The following is a 25,154-nucleotide window of genomic DNA, read 5'->3' as shown; positions in this document are numbered from 1 at the left end:
CGCACTGAAAATGGCTCAGGCGCAACTCGAACTTGAAATGGTACACAAATCCGTTCCAAGAGGGTTACGTACCGGTAATCGGTTCGGGATCGAAAGAAAACCGTTCAAAGGCGATTCTGAGCATTAAAACAGTCCAATCGATTTCGTGGCGGTTCAAGGGATCGTACAAATGTGTCGTCTTGGAACGAACCTTCTATGAACATACTACAATGTCTTCCTGGAGGGGTAAAATTTTCCATTACAAGATTTTAAGAGAGGCCATTTACTATTCAATTTGCGTTCATTTTCAAATTTGCCGCGCGAGTATCTATGTAGCGTCGCGTGGTCATTGGCATTCATTGGTCATCACATTTCATATATTTATTTCATTTTCATGGATAACCGATAACCTAAAAATTTAGTAAAAATTTTGATTGGAAAAAAATGCATCGATAACTGTCGATAAGGGGGTGTGGGAAATGGAAATTAGTGGCTTTTTTGCTGTACTGTCTGCTAGTTTTTGCTGTGGGCTCGTTTAAACAATTTTGTAAGTATTATAAAATCCGTTTTCAATTTTCTTTATTCTTTATGAAACGAATCATTTATGCATGCATATTATTACCTGTAAATATTACCTATTTCTTTTGATTTTTAATTGTAAAGAATAGAAAAATTACCGTTCTTTTTAATTTTTTTTAGAATCGGCTGAAAGTGGTCTACCAAAAAAAAACCAAGGAGGAAATGCCTTTCATAGCCTTGTGGCTATGAAAGGCAAAAGAGAGATATAAAAAGTGTATTGGCTAGTTGGAAGAAAGTCCACATTGTCCATGCATAATAAGTTATTACTTTATCAACAAATATCAAGAAGATAGCAGGAATAAGTCACGAGCAACAACTTCATTAGTTCAAGAATATTGAGGAAATCCAGCTCCTCGATACTACTGGGCAAACTAGAAGATTGAAGAGGACAAAGCCTTTTGAACTAGTTTGAGTGATAGGTGATAGTGAAAAACGGAGCATAGTGCTTGTGTGCTGTGCCTGTGTATGTTAGAATAGTGCACGATCTTGTTAGATTAGATAAGAGACGCTATGGGGTAAGCTCTTCATTTTAAGAAACAGTAGTAATTTAGGTTAAATTAAAATTGCTTATTGGTCAGTTATGACCAGATTGTTTTTTTATGTTTGGCAAAAAGGGCTTAAGTCAGAATTGCACATTGATAATGTTTTGATGATTTATGGACCAGAAAAAAACTGTTGTAGATGTAAACTGTATGTACAGTAGAATCTACTACAGTACTGTAGAAATCATCAAAACATTATCGATGTGCAATTCTGACTTAAGCCCTTTTTCCCAAACATCAGAGAATTGTAATGTACAATAATTCTCCTATCTGCTTTTTCATGAATTTTGTAGGAGACGAAAAACCATTTTTAGGATCATCTGCTTTCACATGTAAATTTTGACATGTTTTGTAGTAAATAGATAGTTGAATTTACTGCAAAACATGTCAAAAAATATATGAAAACAGGAGGTGACTATAAAAAAAGTTTTTAGTCTCTCTTACAAAACTCATGAAAAACAAATCGGAGATATGTCACATCGGTGACTATATCCAGGGAATGTCTAAAAAATATACTTTGATGTCCCAAGAACCAAATATAACCTACAGTCCATCTAATTTACTTACCGTTGCACGTCATTATCTACGCCAGAGATCTAAGTTGACATAGTTGCCAAAGTATAAAAAGATCCTGAATCCATTTTAAATCAAATTTATCACATAATTATTGTAAACGTGGATTATACAACAAAACAAATTAATATTCAATGTAAATAAGTAAAAACTTAAGAAATAGATAACAAGAATTAAGTTATAATCTTTTAAGATTTGCAGTGCAAGCGTTTTTGCACTGCATTGTTAATAATTAAAAAACGGCAACTCTTGGCAAAAAGCCGGTAGGTTTCTTTGTATAAGTATGTCTACAATAACAACTAAAAAAGTTGTCAGATACCTCGATTATTCCAAGTCGTTATAAAATTAGGTGAAATTTATATTTTTATAGTAGAGGATCTTTTTATAGTAAAGTAAATAATAAAAACAGTAAATATAATAAATAAAACAGATACTTATAGTAAAGAATATAAACAAATATGAAGTGTCATCACCGCAACTGTCAAATAAATGTTACCAATTTATTCTAAAATGTCACCTTCGTTCGATTACAGTTACAGTGTGATCCGAACAAATCTGCTTCATAAAAACGCTTTATAATCCATTTATACAAATTAAATGAAACATATTATTGTGTATTTCTTTAGGTTAACATTAATAGAAATCTTCAAATATTATTTCTACGCGTATATAATAAAATATGTCTAGTGGCTGTAATTCCAGTGTACTCGGCAAAGTGATTCTAAAAAAGAACACACCTACCGCCTAAATATTTCGTGTTGGTATCATGCAACGTCACAGGCTACGACGCGGATGACGCGCAACAGTTAGTAAATTAGACGAAGTATGTAGATATATACAGGGTGTAACAAAAATACAGGTCATAAATTTAATCACATATTCTGGGACCAAAAATAGTTTGATTGGACCTAACTTACCTTAGTACAAATGTGCACACAAGAAAAGTTACAGCCCTTTGATGTTATATATTATATATATAATAGCACTAAGGGCCTTAGAGGCCCATGGCTTGAAAAGTTTGTTTTTTTTTTCTTCATTTTCACGTTTCTTTATGTACTGAGATCTTCTCTGGCTTGATATGTGATTTTTCTTCATTCCTTCCTGTTATTCATTTTTCTTTTCTGACCCTGTAGCACCATTCTTTCCAAATCTTTTTCGACCTCTTGCTTCCATCTATTTTTCGGCCTTCCTCTTCTCTTTCTTGAAGCTATAGTGTAGTTTAGTACCCTTTTTGGAGTCCTCCTGTTTGGCATCCTTTCAATGTGACCTCGCCATCTAAGTCTCTGTGCCTTTATCACTCATTTGAAGTTACAAGATGAAGTGATTTTTTCCAATATATCGAAAACTATTAGAGATTTTTTATTGAAAATGGACATGTGGCATTATTATGGCAGCAGTATCTTACGAAAAAACTATAGTAAAATTTGGACACCCCATAAAAATTTTATAGGGGTTTTGTTCCTATAAACCCCCCCCCCCCCAAACTTTTGTGCATGTTTCAATTTAATTATTATTGTAGTACCATTTAAGCACAACGTTTTAAAAACTTTTTTGCCTCTTATTGCTTTTTCGAAAAGTCAATTTTTATCGAAATATTTTGAATATTTGTCAAATCCACCACATATTTGTATATGGTTAAGTACGATTATGGAGACTTAATAATAATATGCAGACTTATTTATGCTTTACATTTTTAGGTATATTTTGAACCATAGTAAAAAAGAAGCCAGATCTCGATAAAACGTGCCTTATCGAAAAAATACAAAGAGGCAAAAATGTTTTAAAAACATTCTGTTTTAACTAATGGTACCTCAGTAATAGCTTAATTGGAATGTACACAAACATTTGGGGGGTTTAAAGGAACAAAACCCCCATAAAATTTTTATGTAGACATGTTAAAAAAGAAGTCGCAACTCGATAAAAACTGCCTTATCTGAAAAATACTAAGAAACAAAAATATTGAATTTAACTAATGGTACCACAATAATAAAATTGAATTGGAACGTACACAAAAGTTTGGGAGGATCTAAGGGATCAAAACCCCCATAAAATTTTTATGGGGTGCACAAATTTCACCATAATTTTTCTTTAAGATATTCCTGCCATAATAATGCCACATGTCCATTTTCAATAAAAAATCGCTAATAGTTTTCGATATAATCGAAAAAATCTATTTTCATTTTGTAATTTCAAAGGGCTGTAACTTTTTTTATGTGCATATTTGTACTAAGGTAAGTTAGGTTCATTCGAACTATTTTTGGTCCCAGAATATGTGATTTAATTTATGACCTGTATTTTTGTTACACCCTGTATATACAGCCCATTACGCACCACCTTAAAAATTGGGCATTTTTGATGTCTCGAATTTCCTAAACATGTTGTTGCATCTAAGTGATTTTTTTATAATATTCTAGCCTAGGCCCTAGGCTATAGGTTAAGTACCTCCTTATGCTTGTCATGCACGGGGAGCTATACTGTAATATATATTATATCACATCGCTCTCTATAGTAATGAGTGAGCCTGCACATAAGGAACCATTTGTTTCCTGTCTGCAGGCTCACTCATTACTATAGAGAGCGATATGATATAATGTACATATATTACAGCATAGCTCCCTGTGCATGACAAGCTTAAGGAGGTAACCTATAGCCTAGGCTATAATATTATAAAAAAATCACTTGAAACAACAGGTTTAGGAAATACGAGACATCAAAAATACCCCATATTTAAGGTGGTGCGTTAATTTCTTGGAGAAGTGTATTGTAATTTAATGTAAATAATGTAATATCCAATAATTGTAATTTAATATAAGATGTAATATAAGTTCCTTAAAAAATATATTTTTTATTTCCCACGACATTAGATGGATGTTCGGCAGCAAGACATTGGACCAAACTGGGACGTCCTATGAAGGCCCAATTGACGTCCACCGAATGTCCCTTCGGATGTTAAGTGGACCTCCATTGAACGTTTGGCAACGTGGCATTTGGACCAAAATTGGACTTCCTGTTAAGGTCCAATTCACGTCCCCTAGGACGTCCGGTTAAGATCCAATTTACTTCCGATTAAGGTCCAATTTACGTCCGATTAAGGTCCCATTTACGTCCGATGAAGGTCCAATTTACGTCCTATTAAGGTCCAATTTACGTCCGATTAAGGTCCAATTTACGTCCGATTAAGGTCCAATTTACGTCCGATTAAGGTCCCATTTACGTCCGATTAAGGTCCAATTTACGTCCTATTAAGGTCCAATTTACGTTCGGTTAAGGTCCAATTTACGTCCGATTAAGGTCCAATTTACGTCCGATTAAGGTTCAATTTATGTCCGATTAAGGTCCAATTTACGTCCGATTAAGGTCCAATTTACGTCCCCTAGGACGTCCGATTAAGGTCCAAATTACGTCCGATTAAGGTCCAATATACGTCCCCTCGGACCTTAGATGGACGTCCAATGGACGTTCGGTAGCGCGACATTTGGACCAAAATAGGACGTATAAAGGACGTTCCTCGGACGAAAACGGACGTCCCTAAAGTCCGTGAAGGACGTCCAATGGACGTCCATTGGACGTCCTTGTGCTATTAGGGAGGATTAATCATCCTGATATTTTTTCCAGCCTTACAAACACTTTTTGGTTGTCCAATATCGCTTCAATAGTGCGGCTCTCTCTGTACCAAAACTTTTAATCCATTCGTCAAAGACTGAAGCATGTTATAGGCTGTGCGCTGTGATTGGTGAAAACGGAGATTGCTGGTGTTGCTACTCACGCACCGATGGAGATTGCTGTTTTTGCTACTAACCCTATTTTTTGACGTTAAATATTTACAAGATATTGGGGGTTTTGCTACATAATATTTTGTGAAGTTGTAGAAATGAACACAAAAATATAGATGGCAGCAATAACTCAATTTAATGAAAATGTGGAGATTGCTGGTTTTGCTTCTATACCCCTCATTTGTGCTGAATAAATTTGTATGTCTTATTAGTAAATAATATTTGTGCTGAATTAATGTTACAATTAAGACATTCATAATATAAATTGCTGTCAGAGTAATCTAGTAGATGTTCTTAAACTATATAAGGCCTACAATATTTTGAGATTATTATTTACTATAAATCTACATATTATTTTAAAACTATTTCGGCTAAAATAGGAATATATAATGGAACATATATGCACGGAGTGTACGCTCACATTCTCAAAACATTCTAATTTAAGAAGTCACCTGAAAACGTTTCATCCTGGTAAGTTGTTTTTGATTAATAACAATCCACTGGATATCTATGCAATCTACAAACTTGATGACTTCTCGTTGTTATATCTACAATTTGATGATTCCTAATTCTTGTAATTTTAGATAAACTGGACATAATTGCACCCAACAAAACATTTAAATCTATTGTACTTTGTAACAAATGTCCCAAAAGGTTCTCTAAATATTCCAATTTAAAAAGGCATGTCACTAAGTTTCATCCAGGTGAGGACAAAACTTCTATTTAGTGCTTTTTGGCTATTATTGTATACAGGAATCAATAGCGAACATATTTTATTTTATTTCAGAAAATATCAACGAGCTGACTTCATCTAAGATTTGCCCATATCAATGCAGTGAATGCCAGAAAAAGTTTTCACATTTACAAAATCTTAGAAAACATAAAAAAATTCATGCAAAAGACAGTATATTGGAAAAAAGCAACAAAACTTCAAGTGCAGTTTATGTAACTACGAAAATTCTATAAAATCCAATTTAATTCTTTATTTCGAAGAATATCATGCCATTAAAATAGAGCAACAAGATCTTCACTTTTCTAGTGAACTAGAATTTCAAAAATGGAAAACTGACATGGAAAAAAAAGAATTTTCTTCATGTCACATACAGTCATCCATATACAACTGCAGAGGGCATTAAGAAACAGAGTTATATTTGCCATCGTTCAGGTTTTTATGTGAAAAAGGGTAAGGATATGCGATATTTAAAAACCAAAGGAAGCAGAAAAATTAATGGAATATGTCCTTCTCGATTGAAAGTTTGTATTTTACCAGAAAATGGCAATGTTAAAATTAATTTTATACAAACTCACATTGGTCATGACAATGACTTGGGTCATTTGAATATTACTAAAAATGAAAAAATAGAAATAGCTGGTAAAATTGCTTCGAAAATTCCTCTTGTTTCCATATTAGATGAGATTAGAGATTCTGTAACTAATAATAAGTTGGAAAGGATGCATATCTTAACAAGAAAAGATCTTCATAATATATCACAAACTTTTAATTTAAATTCTGATGGAATTCGCCATAAAAATGAAGTTATAAGTATTGAATCCTGGATTGAAGAACCCAAGAATAGTGGAATAATTTTATATTACAAGCCACAAGGGGCTTTATGTAATGATTTTCCTTGTTTAAAAAATGAAGATTTTCTTTTAATTGTTATGCATCCTGGTCAACTGGAAGTGTTAGACAAATACTCAGAAGATGTAATTTGTATATCGACGGAACACATGGACTTAATGCTCATGATTTTGAACTTACTACATTGTTAATATTGGATGATATGAGGGAGGGATTTCCTTGTTGTTTTATGATTGGAAATCGGTCTGATGAGGAAATAATGACTATTTTTTTCATGAAGATAAAAGAAAATTTAGGAAGAGTAATCAAACCCATGGTTTTCATGTCAGACATGGCCCAATATTACTATAATGCATGGCTCCAAATTATGACTCCAGCTAAATTCAGGTAGAAAACTATGCAATATATTCTTATTTTTAAACGCTTTTATTTAGTTCAATAGTTTTCGTCAAATCTTTAGACGTTAATTTGACTGCCTTTTCTCCAATGCAAATGAATGAAAATTGCAGACATATGCATTTGCGGGAACAATACACGAATAATCAATAAAAAAATTTTTTGTTTATTAATTGTTTAAATAAAATAAACGATTTTAATGGAAAATATGTACTTAAATTCTCTTGTTTTTTACGATGTAAAAACTTGAAACTTTTACGGATTGTAGCTAATGATATGAACCTTACATAATTTCACTTTTTGCGTTAATTGTTTACGTTATGCTTCATAAATAAACAACAAAGTTTCAAATTTTTTGCCCATTCCAACTACTTTTCATGTTAGTAGATACATCATATGTTTTATACATATTTTAATAAACATGACGATATATTTTAATGTTTGAAAAGTGTAAGATTAAAAAGTACAAAATAAAAAAATATGAAAAAAAATTTTTAAGAAACGCTTTTCTTTAGTTACGAGTGACTAAAATTAAATATATAAAAAAATCAACTAAAAAGCAAAAAATAAAAATGAAAAAATCTAACACATTCGTTAAATAAAAGCGTGGGGCGAAAACCATTTATTCGATGAAGACGCGCCACGCTTTTTTTTGACGAATGTGTTAAATTTTTTCAATTTTTTTTTATGTTGATTTTTTATATTTTTAATTTCAGTCACTCGTTATTAAAGAAAAGCGTTTCTTAAAAAATTTTTTATTAAATCTATATTATGGATATTAAATTTTAGGCTATTTTGTTCCTGGCACGTAGATAAAGCGTGGCGGAAAAATCTAAATAAAATTGATGGTCAAGAGCAAAAGGTAACTTAAATATTTAATTTTTTTGCCCACTCATCATATCATTCGTCTTTTAGGTTATCGTATACAAACAGCTACGTACCTTATTACAAGAGACTGATGTTACTTCATTTAGGGATATGATACAAAATTTTCAAATTTCTCTTCTATCTTCTGGTAATACCCAAGAATTTGGTCAATATTTTCAAAAATGTTATCTGCACAATATGAAATCCTGGGCGTACTGATCACTTGCATGCAGGAATAAATACAAATATGAGCATAGAACGAATGCATCAAACGATTAAATATTTGTATTTAAATGGAAGACAAGTACGAAGGCTGGATAAAACTATCAATATCTTGATTAAATTAATTAAAGACAAATTGTTTGAACGGCTTATTACGTTGAATAAAGGTAAAATATCCAGCAAATTACGAGAGTTACGGAAAAGGCACAAAACAAGTCTTAATTTAGATATGGACACCATTGTCATGTCTGAAATGGGCTGGGAGATACCATCAAGTTCAACCAATGATATCTATTTAGTTCAGAAAAACAAACCCAGTTGTGACTGCCAATTAGTCTGTGATTTGTGCCAATCCTGTCTACATTCATATTCCTGTACATGCTTGGATAACAGTATAAGATGGAATATGTGCAAACACATACATCTTGTGTGCCAATTTATGAAAGGCTATCAAATTCAAGATACTAATGCAGATGAAGAACATATAATAAATACAGATGAGGTAAAAATTAAACAAGCTACAGAGCAAGCAAAATTTGTGGAATTTGTGAGTAAGTCTTGTAATATCAATCAAGAAAAAACGTCCAAACAACTGGAAGTTGAAAAACAGAAATTGATAGAAATACAAACCCAAATAATTCAAAATATAACAACTTTTGAACAACTTGAGGCATTTAAAAGTATTACAGCACCCTTGGTGCCTACATTAAGGACATTAGCAGAACATTCTGGAAATGAACTTAATATTGTGGCACTATCTCATGGCACACAAAACATTCCACACAATAAAAAAGTAGTTGCTCAAAAACGTTTATTTTCCACCAAGAAAAAAACTACAAAGTCAAAAAAAAAGCTGTTATCAAAACCTGATCCTGAAGAAACAAATTTGATAGCAAATCAATTAATGCTACAAGTAAATAATGTGCTCTTTAATTAGAATAAAATCTTTATTTGTATACATTATTAATTTGTTTGATTTTCTCACCTATTCTAATTCATTTTTTTTTAATTCATATTGAAAATATTGTAGGCATTAATACTTTAAAAACATTTACTAACGTACCTACTCTGAAAGCAATTTATGATATTATGTCTGTCTTGTAACATTAATTCGTAATTTCATCAGCACCAATAATATTTATTAATACATAATATAATAATTTCAAATTCAAATAAAAATAAAACATAACCTTATAATATTATTTGTTTGCATTTTTATTTGACATTTCAATCGAATGACCTTGAGAAAGCCAAGGAGCAAAAATATTTTATAATGGCACCTATGTACGCCGTTTCTCCCGCTTGGCGGCGCTAGTGTAGTTGGAGGTCAACGTTTTGACTATTCGTGAAGATTGTATATGGTGTTTTTGATTACGATTTTATAAATAATAAATTATGGCCGAAATATATGGATCTTGGAGAATGTTTGTGCGTTGAAAAACGAATTGAGAAGGAATGCGAGAGTTACTGGAAAAAGGAAGCCCTTATCGAATGATAAACTATATTAATCATCGTCTCAATGTTTTATTTCTATAGCTCAGAAGAGGGTATTTATTTAGTATTGACTCGCTCCCCACACGAGTCTGACAACTGTGAATAATATGATAAGTGCGATCTGCCTTAGTTTTTTATCAATTTAAAATTCACAATTAAGTGCGCTCAGCATTAATTTTTGTGTTAATCTCATTTAAAAATGTGATATTTTCAAAATATGGCCGCCATGACAGTTGCGCATTTGGTGTAAATTTGGTTTAAGTATGGGCTGAGCGTAGTCGATTGTGCAATGTTGTCTTATTTAAAAAAAATTATAATTCCTTATGGAAATATAGAATGTGTTAATTTAATTAAGTACAATTATTTGGGTGTTTGTCTACGTGAAAAGCGACTAAATTTAAGATGAAATTAGAAAAATTTAGGGTTAGGTTTGATCAGGTTATGTTTTAGTCACTAAAGAATATTTGAATGGTACCTACTAGGTCACTTTAATTTTCAATTATTAACTTGTTTATATTATTTTCGATTAGGTTAAGTTTGATCAGGATATGTTTTAATCATTTTAAAGCACATTTTAAAGATAATATGTCACTAAAATTCAGTTATTAACTTTTTATATTATTTTCGATGACGCTAGGTTAGGTTTGATCAGGTTATGTTTTAGTCCCTAAAAAATATTGAGAGCTTGAGAATTATTTAAAATTAGTATTTCACATTTTTCTATATTATTAATTATTATTATTGCTTCAAATATAAATTTTTTTATATGTTCACTCCATAAAAAGCGATTGTAGATGTGGCAACAGTGTGAATGTATATAAAATTGCATATCTTAATCCGTGCGTTTATAATAAATTTTGATCTGAATTTTATAGTGAAGTATTCTATTTTTTACAGTCGAATCTAGGGGCAATACGTAATCTGTTTCAACAAAATGTGTATTGCAGATACGTGCGTTTATAGTCGGCACATATGTATCCCTTCTTATTGCTACAATCCATTTTTTTCTCTTCAGAATATCTTTGAAATGCATAGCACAACATTGAGGGATTTTATTTTCTCGAGTTTAATTCACACAGCGAAACAAATATGCAATATTTACTTGGAAATAGATTGATTTGAAGTGTTGACGTAAGTTGACGTGACCTCCAACTACACGAGCGCCACCTACGTTAAGCTTTCCAGATTAGCTGCCATTTCTAGACGCGAGTCTATCTATTACACTGTGGTGGTACGGTACAACCGGTGGTGGGGAGACTTATATTTTTGACTTTACGTCACAAGAGTTTATATTCCCATATTTTTAAATTATTTTCGATCATTGAATGCGTGTTATTTTGTATATATGTGTATTATTTGTGTTATTATGAAATAATAAGACAAATAGTACACATTTTATCTTATACCGGGTGGTGAATCGTAAAAAGGGCCATAGGAAACTCAATGTAAAATTCTGAATTGTTGAATTCCTGCTTCCCTAATTATTCTACATCAAAAGTCATGAGAGAATACTTGTAAAGAATTAAAATCTGTATTAAAATCAAAAGTTAAAATTGTTTAAATGCATTCCAAAATTTTGAAAAATATGATACATTTGCCACAACAGGTATACATGTAAAAGTAAGGCCACACGTTACTATTTAACCGACAGTGCTCACACCATTGACTGAATAAAAAAATCTTTATTATTAATCCTTTCTCCGCAACTGAGGGTATCTTATCAACTGTATTATTTTTAAACAATAGATGATAAAATAAAAATATTGACAGTTCAAAAATGTGAACATTATTGCATTGTGTGTGGCCTAAGTTTGGGCTGAAAACTTGACGCATGTCAAAATTTTCAATGTGTTTTAATTGTATTCATTTTTTTCGAATCCTGAGAAAACTAATAAATATTTTTGAAAAATTTAAACTCAGAATGAAAGACTACATTATTACCGAGGGCTGCCCAAGTAGCAATTTTTCGACGCATTGGTTGTCAGTACAAACAAATGCACTGTATATAACGTTGCCCGAGAGCATTTTCAGTTGTTTCGGCCACCGACCCCTAACCCGACTGACATTACGATGTTACAACGTTAAGTAATATCTTTAGTTATATGGGCAACTAAGTTATTACTATTGTGACAACTATATATCACAGTCAAGTTTTTTCAACAATCGCAACTACTTAAAAACGTTATAATGCTAAACTAATTTACGCCCATGGGTTTTCTGGCCGACTAGGTAGTTGTCTCTCACGACCACAGGGCCTTTACGTATAGTTCTATAGATATGTGACACGGTTACGGCAACTTCAGGAGCAAAAAAAGAATTTACTTTATAACCTTACTTTTTTCTTATTATTTTATATTTTATTTTGCTGGAAATTTTCGATTTATTTAACAACCTGTTTATTTGTTTTTTATTAGCTGGTTTCTCCATTGTCCATTGTTTTATCAGTAAATTTGATAAGCTCTAATCTTTGTATCAGCTTTGCTAAACAGGGTTGCCAGGCCAGTTCTTACTCTTTCAGTACTATATCCGTTGCAAGATAATTTGGCTGAAACTCCGACAAAATATGTACTTTTTGTACATATTTTGTCTGAATTCCATCCGAATTATCTTGCAGCGGATAGTAGTTTTCCTTTCAAAAAATCAAAAGAAATCAGTAGATTCTTTTTAGGCCCTGTAAATACAGTAAAATCTGTGTTAACGGTTACCTGTCAAAATCGCCCGATTTCATAATCAACTTAAAGTAAACATTAAGTAAAGTTCACTTTAAAGTTGACATTTACCCATATATGAATTGTGATAAAGGTAGAGGTACCAACTTACTTAAAATTTAAAAAACTGATTATGAAACCGAGCGTTACAATCATTTTGAAAATTCTCCAAACCAATTATATGAAGATTTCCTTATTTAGATCTGGTATTTACCAGTTTCAGTTCTAGACAAGGCGAAAACGGCGGGTTTGAAGGGAAAAATATTCCCATGAAATTTTTTTGCATAATCACATTCGTGAGACATCCCAGAATAAGGTTCAAGAAGTCGCCCAAGTGAAAAGTGGGCCAATTTTTTTTAACAATTTTTTTTTTAATCAAATTGCAAGAATCAATATTTTTGGCCCGAGCAGTTTTTTCTTTAATTTTTTGGACCATTCTGGACAAAAAAGGTCTCTAATAATTTTTCTCTAAAGTTGATCGTTTTCGACTTATAAGCAATTTAAAATTGAAAAAAACGAAAAATGGCGATTTTCAAGGCTTAATAACTCAGTTAAAAGTTATTATTATGAAAGTCAATATATGACTAAATCAAAGTTTGAAGCCCTCCCTACAAGATCTTGAAGAAATTTTCGTCATTATTTTATTACTAAGCTGTTATTTTTAAGTAATAATAATAAGCGCCATTCACGTGTGCGGGGCTGTAAATGCTGAGTGCGAGAGAGAAGCTATTCCAGCAGTCCTCGCACTCACATTTACAGCAGCGTCAATACGATACAACCACTCATTGTTATTAATTAAAAATAACAGCTTAGTAGTAAATTAATGAAACAATTTCTTCGGGATCATGTAACGGTGACTTTAAACTTTGATTTAGTCACTTTCTGACTTTCAAAATAATAATTTTTGACCGACTTATTAAGCCTTAAAAATGGCCATTTTCGCGTTTTTCAAATTTTAACTTGCTTCTAACTCGAAAAAGATCAACTTTGAGAAAAATTATAAGAGACCTTTTTTGCCCAGAATGGTCCAAAAAATCTAAAAAAAGTTAGTCCGGGCCAAAATATTTATTTTTGCAATTTGATTAAAAAAAAAATTGTTAAAAAAAATTGGCCCACTTTTCTCGTGGGAGACTTCTTGAACCTTATTCTGGGATGTCTCACGAATGTGATTATGCAAAAATATCTCATGGGAATATTTTCCCAACGAACCCGCCGTTTTCGCCTTGTCTATTCTCTGTCCATCTATTATCATCATCTACGTCCTGAATCTTATTTTCGGTAATGACATTGGGAAATTGTAACAAAATGTCTGAAAATTAATTTAGAAATGGGGTGAATACTATTAAAAAACAAATTTTATTTTAGTGATAACAAAATATTGAAATATACCAAACATCTAATAAAAAACATTGCCTACTAGAATTTTTTAAATAATATCAAAAATATACCAAAACAGTAGATATCTACTAAATGTGGCAACGCTGTTCAGGAGAATGATGCACTTCATTGCACTGGTCACATGACCTATGTCACCCAATAAGAGAGTGCGTTCTAAAGTGGTTGGGATAGTCGGTCCAGGCCGTGTTTGGTCGGCGATTGGACTTCTCGGTTGTCTCATCTGTCTATGGTTGGTAATAAGGTATATTTTAAGTAATATTGGTAATGTTGTTTAATGCACCATTTTGGTTTTTTTGAGATGTAAAGAAAATAAAAACACAAAATATAAAAAATGCAGGCATTTTCTAATACCTTTAAAAGCACCATCAATACATTAAATTTATACAAAACATCTTTAACATAAATTCTGGCTTTTATATTAAAATTAGATTTTTTAAATCTACATATTTTTTGTTAAAAAGGTGATAAAAAATGAGCGCGTGTGTTTTTTAAAGGTGGAATATCCATATTTGACGGTAATCTGAGATGCGTTTATAAATTTCACATCAGGTAATTTTGTTTAAGTCCTTATTTATGTAATTATATAAATTTAAATACCTGATATGATGTCAAAATAGTTTACTTTTTATATAGGTAAAAAAACATAACCAGTCCGACTCTTTGAGCAACCATTGCACGCAGGCACTTTTTATAGTCGCTTCAGTTGTCTTATGCAACGCTTAAGGTTGCCTAGGCAACGTCAAGACAACTCAAAAATCGTCCACCAAATTAGTGCAGAATTGGGTCGTCTTCTAGGCAATAACAACGTTGTGACAAAACGTTGCCACGCGGTAGACAACGTTGTCGCGTCGACAAATTGCTACTTGGGTGAAAGTCCCTGAAAACTTCTATAATGTTTATTTTAATAAGTTACAGGGCTGAAAATAAAAGAGAAGTGTAATATTTAATTTCAAATATTTCATTCAATAGAATCTGCTTGTTTATTCAAGGGGCTTTCCGCCCTCGGTAATAATATAATCTTGCATCCTGCGTTTAAATTTTTCTAAAATACTTGGTTTTCTCAGGATTCGAAAAAAATCATATTACGATTCAAATGACAGTAAACTCTCGCGACGTATTCTCACCCTTAATGTTCATTGGTTAGTCGATTTAGGCAACCGTAGTAATGTCTAAGAACCGTGCCCTGTAACGAGAAAATAAACTAGGAAGGAGTACAGAGTACAATGCGAAATGACTACGAACCAGGAAGGAGGTTTCAAATGGCGATCAGCTGTCAGGTTTGCTTTCTGTCTCCAGTGACATACCTTTGAAAGAGGGAAGAAAAGAAATTCTTAACGATTTTATTACATCTTTGATGTTAAACAAACAGCTACAGATCAAGAGAAAATACGTATTAATATAATATTTTGTTGAAAAGTCAGTTAAATAACATTTTATTATACTAATAACTTCAGTTAATTGATTGCATATACAGGAGCTTTACCAGATGGTACGCCTATGCACACAGCTGATCCAATACACAAACACCTTCTACCTCGTTGACAAAAACTTATGAGTCATCCACAGACGTTCAAGATGGCCGGTTCCGCTAGAAATTTAAGGTGTTGTTGATATATGAAAGACTCCTTTCTATTTTTGTTATATTCTAAGGTAACGAGAAGCTAATTCGCACACTTGATCCAACGTTGCCGGGTTGTACGTGTAACAGTCAATGCGCGGTAAATGTAAAAAAGACGATGCATTGTGCCAGCACACAATCATAATATAAGGATTAATTTAATCATAATATATAATTAATAATCATAATATATAATTAATTTAATCGTAATATATAATTAATTTAATCATATAAAGATAGTCAGTCAATGGCGTGCGTCATACAGATTATATTTTCAAGTTTAATTTATGTCTTACTAATATACATGATAAAGCTCAAGCTAAAATAAGTTTATTCAAGAATTTAAGCTATACGTACAGGAACTGTAAGAAATTTTATAAAAGTTACTAACGAAGAAAAAACAAACAGATCGCTTCGTAGCGGCAATTAAGATTGCTTCGTAGGGGTAACTTTAAACATGGCCTGTTCTGTTGGGCCATAACAGAGGGTCACTTTAAATTGTCGGCCCGAGTGGGGAAAGAATTTGGTAATATACTGGGTCAAATGTAAATACCAGGTAAATTCAGAACCAAGTACTAACTTACTAGCAACAACATTTATTACAGGAGTGAAATGGAAACAATAAGCTATAAAGATAGCCTAACTAAGAGAGCTTTAATAAATTACTTCAGACACATATTTGCTCTTTATTTAGCGTTTGCCTCTAAATCCCCGCCTTTGAAATCAATAGGCAGTGATGTGTTGTTACCATATCAATCTCTAAAAGTTAAAGTTGATATAAAATTTACATACCTAAATTGTATTTGCCTAGTGATAAAAAATAGTGTTTTTCAAACTAAGCAATATCTTAAGGCTTAAGGATTACAATAAAACGAACATATATAGTCGTACCCAATTATTTTGCAAACATGAAGTTGGTCAAGAACAACCAAACAATTACACAGTTTAAAAAAATTCCTCAAATACAAAGTATAACAATACTTGAATATATGCTACACAGGGTGTTATAACAGAAAAAAATAATAAGCAGTAGAATAAATATGATCGCCATTTACAATTAAAAGAAAATATGATTGATTTAAAAAATTGTGGCCTTCTATGGAAAGTTTTTGTTATCATTGGGTTTGAAAGTGTTTTTCACTCACTAATATCCTTGTAGTGTAGAGCACCAATTCAAGTTAAACTTGTTATTGATTTTTGTGTTTGTTATTGTTTTGTATTTTTTTATGACTCTGTAAGCATTGTCTATAAAATTGTACAATTTTCCATGACAATAAAGCATATTTCTATTCTTTCTCTTTCTTTCATATTTCTATTCTAAGTTGTCTATTTCTTAAACCAAAGCATTGATTATTTATTACTACGAAATATTAATATCATCATTATTAATCTCACAATCAACTTTTAGAAGTTGTCACACAAATAAAATATTTGGGAATCATTATTGATAATTTTGATTTCTGAAATGAAAATAAGAATAGAAAAAGCCAGATCCATATTCACTAAAATGAAGAGGGTGTTCTGTAGAAGAGATTTGAGCCTTGAAATGAAACTTCACCTGATGAGATGTTACGTACTTTCTGTGCTGTTCTATGGAATGGAGTCGTGGACGCTGAAAAAGATTGATACCAAAAAATTAGAGGCATTTGAACTGTGGATGTATCGCAGAATCTTGAGAATATCATGCACGGAAAGAGTCACAAACGTCGAGGTCTTGAGAAGAATGAATAAAGAAAAGGAAGTCATATTTACGATCAAAAAACGAAAACTGCAATACTTAGGACACATTACAAGAGGCGAAAGATAGAACTGCTTCGAATAATTATGCAGGGGAAGATAGCAGGAAAAAGGTCCATAGGAAGAGGACGAAACTCCTGGCTAAAGAATCTACGGGAATGGTATAGCTGTAGCAACAATGAATTGTTTCGGTTAGCAGTTTCGAAAATACATATAGCCCTGACGATCGCCAACCTTCAGAACGTAGATGGCACTTGAAGAAGAATATTGATAATTTATTTATTAACATTAAAAAGATTTATTGATTACAGAGTTAATTTATTTAATGGAAATTAAGGTAATAATAATAATAATGTTTATTCAACACAAATATAACAATATACATAAAATAATAAACTATAAAATCTTCATGCGACTAAAAACATATCAAAGTGTATAGTTAATAAGAATAAGCATAGGAAGCCACAAGAAAATAAATTTTCACGTAGCTATTATAGCCCAAAGTAACTCCTGTTGTTTATCCAAATCTTCACTAGTCAAAAGCCTTTAAATTAAAGTTCCAGCAGTTTTTCCTTTTTCTACATAATATACAGGGTGTAACAAAAATACAGGTCATAAATAAAATCACATATTCTGAGACCAAAAATAGTTCGAATGAACCTAACTTACCTTAGTACAAATATGCACATAAAAAAAGTTATAGCCCTTTGAAGTTACAAAATGAAAATCGATTTTTTCGAATATATCGAAAACTATTAGAGATTTTTTATTGAAAATATATATGTGGCATTCTTACGGCAGGAGCATTTTAAAGAAAAATTATAGTGAAATTTGTGCTCCCCATACAAATTTTATGGGGGTTTTGTTCCCTTAAACCCCCCCAAACTTTTCTGTACGTTCAAATTAAATTATTATTGTGGTACCATTAGTTAAATTCAATATTTTTAAAACTTTTTTGGCTCTTAGTATTTTTTCGATATAGCAGTTTTTATCGAGTTGCGGCTTCTTTTTTAATATGTTTACATAAAAATTTTATGGGGGTTTTGTTCCTTTAAACCCCCCAAATGTTTATGTACGCTCCAATTAAACTATTACTGCGATACCATTAGTTAAACAAAATGTTTTTAAAACTTTTTTGCCTCTTTGTATTTTTTCAAGAAGGCAACTTTTATCGAGATACGGCTTCTTTTTTAATACGGTTCAAAATATACCTAAAAATGTAAATCATACATAAATTTTCATATTTTTACTAAGTCTCCATAATCGTACTTAACCATATACAAATATGTGGTGGATTTGACAAATATTTAAAATATCTCGATAAAAATTGAATTTTCGAAAAAGTACTAAGAGCCAAAAAAGTTTTAAAAATATTGTGTTTAAGTAATGGTACTACAATAACAATTTATTTGGAACGTACACAAAAGTTTGGGGGAGTTTAAAGGAACTAAACCCCCATAAAATTTTTATAGGGTGTCCAAATTTCACTATAATTTTTTTTTAAGATGCTACTGTCATAAAAATGCCATATGTCCATTTTCAATACAAAATCTTTAATAGTTTTCGATATATTGGAAAAAATCGATTTTAATTTTGTAACTTCAAAGGGTTGTAACTTTTTTTATATGTACATTTGTACTAAGGTAAGTTAGATTCAATCAAACTATTTTTGGTCCCAGAATATGTGATTAAATTTATGACCTGTATTTTCGTTACACCCTGTATAAAATATCTGGTGTTTCTGGTTCCTAAAAACAAATACATAAATAAAAACTCTACATTGTGTACCATAAAAATCATACAAATGTGGAAAGTACCACAAAAGTACAGTACACACTTGATACTCTGACATGCTCGGTAGTCTGATCTTTTGGTCCCATACCTGTCGGACTATCAAGGGACAACTGTATTTTAATATTAGGACAGTTATATAAGGTTTAGGTTAGTTTAGTTAGTTTTATATAAGGGCAGTTGCCATAATAAGCCACAACAAAAAGGTATTAAAAGAAAAAGCTATAGATCTGAAATGGGAAGCTACTACGTTTAGTCTATATATAAATGAAAGTAAAACAAAATATTATATAGAGTGCACAAAGTCGAATCAACATGAAAATCTGAAGGTAGACAACCATACCTACGAATATGCCTCCCATTTTCACTACCCAGGCTCAATAATAAATGACAACAACAACACCAGTCAAGAAAAGCATGGATTCTTAGCAGCAATAAGTGATTTTATGCATACACAGACTTAACGAAAAGTAAGATACTAAGTCTAAGCTTAGAATCTACAAAACAAATCTACACATTGCAGTGATGGTTTGTGGAGAATTAAAATGAACCACGAGCTGGATAGTATTAATGCAGAGCGCAGATATTGTTAGAATTGTAAAATCTCAAAGACTAAATTGGCTTGGTCACTCAGAAAGAATGCCAGATAATCGAGCTGTGCAAGTAATCCAGAGATGGAAGCCCCAAGGAAATAGAACAAGAGGAAGGGCCCATAAAAGATGGATAGACGATGTAGAGGGGGATCTTAAAACCATGAACATCAGAAAAGTATCTGGCAGGGCAGAATGGAAGAATGTTGTTAAGCACACCAAGACTCACAAAGGGTTGTAGCACCATTAGAAAAAGATTGAAGGACAGTTTGGGCTATATGCATTAAAACACTGTGAGCTTTGCATATAACCATATTGTAATAAACTATATCTTATACTTACATGGTCGAGAGAAGTCTGGGCATTATTTTCTTTACATTTACTTCTTTCATCAGCTCTTTTCTTGCATTCTAGATCACCTTTTCTTTTTATCGCCTGCTTTAGTAACCCGTTTTGGTTTGGAATATCTTTTTGAAGTGGCTGGCCTTCCTAATAATTAAGTTTGAATTATTACTTAGGTAGATCTTTATCATTATTGTAGACATTTTTTAAAAACCTTATTAATTGAATTACATTAAACTTACCACTTATACAAAGTTTATTGCATATTCTTTCATATTTTAATTTTAGTTCTGTTTCTGTTCTCCTTATGGCTTTTATCCATTGTTCCCGACTTTGTTTTTGTTTTGTTCCCGTTCCGATAACCAAGGATAACTTTATTTATTTTTTACAATTTACAAGGTAATCTGTCAATTGTCAAATTGGTGTCAAATATTGAGATTTTAGTGACTTGGCAACGTTGGATCAAGTGTGCGAATTAGCTTCTCGTTCCCTGTAATCGGAAGTTCCTTGTCCCTTTGCTTGTTTCGTTTGACACTGTCCGCTGTCATGAGCCGCTGTCACATCCGAAGAGATGACCAACTTTCATCTTTTACAGTGCGTTTCTTCCTTAGAATATAAAAAACCAGGAAGGAGTCAGTCATATATCAACAACACCTTAAATTTCTAGCGGAACCGGCCATCTTGAACGTCTGTGGATGACTCATAAGTTTTTGTCAACGATGTAGAAAGTGTTTGTGTATTGGATCAGCTGTGTGCATAGGCGTAACATCTGGTAAAGCTCCTGTATATGCAATCAATTAACTGAAGTTATTAGTATAATAAAATGTTATTTAACTGACTTTTCAACAAAATATTATATTAATACGTATTTTTTCTTGATCTATAGATGTTTGTTTAACATCAAAGATGTAATAAAATCGTTAAGAATTTCTTTTCTTCCCTCTTTCAAATGTACGTCACTGGAGATAGAAAGCAAATCTGACAGCTGATCGCCATTTGCAACCTCCTTGCTGGCAAGAAGTCAGTTCGCATTGTACTCCTTCCTGGTTTTTTATATTCTAAGGTTTCTTCCGTCTGGCCAATCATAAGGCAGAATTTTGTTCTGTCACTCAAAGTGGACCCGCCCCGCCCCCTCATTCCTTGTGTTGTGTAAAAAGTTGATTGTCAACATATTCGAATTTTGTTAATTATTTGTTAATACAATGGATGTTAAGTTATTAATTTAATAAAAATATATCATAGAGTCATTTCAATATTTCAGATAAATATGAGTTGTTTATTAGCCTAATTCGTGGTTATCCACACATATATTATACGATAAGTAAATCCAATAAACATTTAAAGACCAGGAAATGAAACAAAATAGTTGGAAATCCCACGGCATGCGGCACCAAAGAGCATACTTTCGTTTATTTCCTAATCCATGTAACACACAAAACAGATAAATATTATAATAAATAATAGTATAAGTATAAATAAATAAACACAAAGTTTGTTTACTGTTCGTATAATTTATAGGCTATGTTGTTGAATTAGAATTAAGTCATTGTTTACTCTTTCTACTCATGCGCAAAAATTCCGCTACGTCGATCTATAAATTGACATAATATTTTCTTCCGTCTCCAGTCCGTTTCTTACGTCTACGTTGCGTCTACGTCTACGCTACGTCAAACTATAAATCCAACTTAGTCGGATTTATAGTTTGACGTAGCGTAGACGTAGACGTAACGGAGACGCAGTGGAAAAGATCAACACTGAATTTTGTGTACTCGTGTTTATAAATGAACGCAAGCGTCTGACGGAACATAAGAGAAACGTAACGTAACGGAAGAGATGACCAACTTTCATCTTTTACAGTGCGTTTCTTACGTCTGGCCAATCAAAATTAAGAATTTTGTTCTGTCACCCAAAGTGGACACTCCCTCATCAATTTTGTAAAGATAAAATATGTTGAAAGATATGTTGTTTATCAACATATTCAAATTTTGTTAATTATTTGAATACAATGGATGTTAAGTTATTAATTTAATAAAAATATATCATAGAGTCATTTCAATATTTCAGATAAATATGAGTTGTTTATTAGCCTAATTCGGGGTTATATACACATATTATACGATAGGTAAATCCAATAAACATTTTAAAGACCAGAAATGAAACAAAATATTTGGAAATCCCACGGCATGCGGCACCAAGGAGCATATCTTCGTTTATTTCCTAATCCATGTAACACACAAAACAGATAAATATTATAATAAATAGTAGTATAAGTATAAATAAATAAACACAAAGTTTGTTTATTACTGTTCGCATAATTTATAGGCTATGTTGTTGAATTAGAATTAAGTCATGGTTTACTCTTTCTACTCATGCGCAAAAATTCCGCTACGTCGAACTATAAATTGACATAATATTTTCTTACGTTTCCAGTCCGTTTCTTACGTCTCCGTTGCGTCTACGTCTACGCTACGTCAAACTATAAATCCAACTTTTTATGTTACGTTACGTTTCTCTTACGTTCTGTCAGGCGCTTGCGTTCATCTATAAACACGAGTACACAAAATTCGGTGTTGATCTTTTCCAGTGCGTCTCCGTTGCGTCTACGTCTACGCTACGTCAAACTATAAATCCAACTTTTACACTCAAATGCCCATAGAATTTCTTAGCGCTTGTTCACAATGGACGTAACCATAAGGTGAACGTAAACCGTTATCATTTCGTAAACCGTAATTTGTACATAATTTTATGCAGCGTTCACAATAGACTTAAATTTTACGTAACAAAACAGGTATTTTGATTGTCAATTGTCAAAACGTTATTTATGGGTTGATGTAAATACCTACATGTTTGTTTTTGAATTTTTGTGCATTTATTTAACAGAAATATGAACACAGCTGGTTTGGCTTGTGACCTGCTTACCATTTTATTGTTACGGGTAATTTAAAAAACAAATACATAAACCAAAAAGAAAAAAGGAGAGGTTAGGAGTCTTAAGGCTGTATGACACTATGCATTTTCTTGTATCATTTCTAATATCGTTTCTGATATCGTTTCTTGTATACATTTTCTTGTATCATTTCTTGTACGTACATTTGTGCCCTGTATGACACTATGCAAGTTCTTGTATCGAAAATTGTATGAAATTCGGCACGTGATTGGTCGAAATTTTGTTTGTCACCCTGTGTCACGTTATGGTAGTACTGCATCTACAGACACAGCTGATTTTAAATATTTTATAAAATTTATAAACTTTTATATAATTAACATTTTAATGTTAACCAGAATTTTACGTTGACTGAGGTTGATTATTTGTGTTTTTATTTTGTTTTGATATTTGTGCTAAAATATTTGCATTAGAATTATCTTCAGTTGGATCCAAATTAGGAACTATTGTATTTTCGTCTATTAAAAAATTATGCACCATGAAACCTAAATTTATAGTTTGAACTTTACTAGGAGCTAAATATATGGTTATTAGTAGAACAGTAATCCATACCAAACGGTATATTAAGTATCAATAAAAGATTTATAAATAATACCTACAAAAACACAAATAAATTCATCAATACATTATCCCATTTTCATTTCAGCCGCCATTATGAGTAAGTAATTATGACATTTTAGATGTTTTACCAGCAGGTTTTACGTTTTTGCTCTTTGCGCAGAAATTGGCGCAGTTCTTGTACAATAATCTGTGCCTGACACAAATTCTTGTATCGTTTCTGATATCGTTTCTTGTATCTGTGTATGACACTATGCATTTTTTTGACATATCAGAAACGATATTAGAAATGATACAAGAAAATGTATAGTGTCATACAGCCTTTATGAATGAAATGAGGTTGTATGATGCACAGTGGTTTTTACTTACACAAGGATTTTTATATACAATTTAAAAATGTTTTTCACCCTTACTATATTATAATTAGGGCTAGGGCTTTGAACGCACAAGCTGAATTAAAAGTTCAATATCCACGTTCTCCATTTTATTTAATTTATATTACCAAAACGTGAGATAAATATAGATTAATAGAGTAATGGGGTAAACAAAAACAAACCATAATAAGTAAACTGACAGAATCCACCCGTCTGAAATGTCAAACTTTTGATCACCAACATTAAAATACAAAAAATACTACAGTTATCCTTAAAATTCACGTAATTCGAACATAAAGTTGAAACAATCTCAACTTTATGTAATCCTTACGTTTAAACGTAAGACAACCATAACCATAAATTTTACGTTTGCCCATTGTGAATACTTACATTTGATTTCTACATGTTCAACTTTATGAATTACGGATGCATTATGCGTAAATTACGTTTTACGTCCATTGTGAACAAGCGCTTACACTCAAAAGTGTAACACTAAAAAACAAAGGAACAGACCTATTATAATCTTTCATCCTGCGTTTAAATTTTTCTAAAATACTTAGTTTTCTCAGGATTCGAAAAAAATCATACGATTCAAATGACAGTACACTCTCGTGACGTAATCGCACCCTTAATGTTCATTGGTTAGTCGATCTAGGCAACCGTAGTAATGGGTGCGTTCAGCGGTGAGTGATCAATTTACGCTACTGATACATCGAATGAACTGCTCTTTATATTCCGCTACATTTTTGCTCCAATTTGTTTGTCAAATATTTTATTTAGCTGTCAAGAACTTAACCAAACTTTATTTTGTAATTTTGTCTACTCTAAACTCTAAAGAAAAAATAATTAATTATCATTCTGAAAACGTTCTGAATGAACATATTTTATTCAATCAATTGGGATTTTTTAAGATTTTAGTAAATTATACATATTACATAGAGGTGGTTTTACTTCATGTAGAATTTTTTGGGTATACAGCCAACCCAGGGAAATACCCCTTTTTAGTTTAATTAATTATCAGATATCATCTAGCTACTGTTTTATTTGCTACCAGGTAACATTATATTATACAATAGATACCTTTATA

At 31.8% G+C, this 25,154-nt stretch overlaps 2 protein-coding genes and 1 long non-coding RNA gene across 4 annotated transcripts; 2 read left to right on the top strand and 1 right to left on the bottom strand.

The window, feature by feature from the left end:
* Positions 1–5,698: 5,698 nt before the first annotated feature.
* On the top strand, positions 5,699–6,412 carry LOC126892173 (gastrula zinc finger protein XlCGF7.1-like). Its single transcript, XM_050661648.1, has 3 exons — positions 5,699–5,917; positions 6,031–6,150; positions 6,234–6,412. Exons 1-3 carry the CDS (start codon positions 5,836–5,838, stop codon positions 6,410–6,412), a joined length of 381 nt encoding a protein of 126 aa, XP_050517605.1. The 5' UTR covers positions 5,699–5,835.
* A 1,993-nt stretch (positions 6,413–8,405) lies between these two features.
* LOC126878949 (uncharacterized) lies at positions 8,406–9,488 on the top strand. Its single transcript, XM_050641824.1, has one exon. The coding sequence runs from the start codon at positions 8,539–8,541 to the stop codon at positions 9,448–9,450; it is 912 nt and encodes a 303-aa protein (XP_050497781.1). The 5' UTR covers positions 8,406–8,538; the 3' UTR covers positions 9,451–9,488.
* An 8,318-nt stretch (positions 9,489–17,806) lies between these two features.
* LOC126878955 (uncharacterized) lies at positions 17,807–20,612 on the bottom strand. 2 transcript variants are annotated; one of them, XR_007695904.1, is made up of 3 exons: positions 20,434–20,612; positions 20,188–20,338; positions 17,807–19,209 (listed from the first exon to the last, which is right to left on the bottom strand). It is a non-coding gene; the product is annotated as an uncharacterized LOC126878955 (long non-coding RNA). The 2 variants fall into 2 exon arrangements; XR_007695903.1 differs by having other exon boundaries at positions 17,807–19,216; positions 20,192–20,338; positions 20,434–20,608.
* Between the last annotated feature and the right edge of the window lie 4,542 nt (positions 20,613–25,154).

Source organism: Diabrotica virgifera, chromosome 1 (assembly GCF_917563875.1).
Source record: "Diabrotica virgifera virgifera chromosome 1, PGI_DIABVI_V3a".
NCBI lineage: Eukaryota > Metazoa > Arthropoda > Insecta > Coleoptera > Chrysomelidae > Diabrotica > Diabrotica virgifera.
The sequence above is the reverse complement of the archived record's forward strand: the minus strand, read 5'-3'. Positions and strand labels throughout refer to the sequence as shown.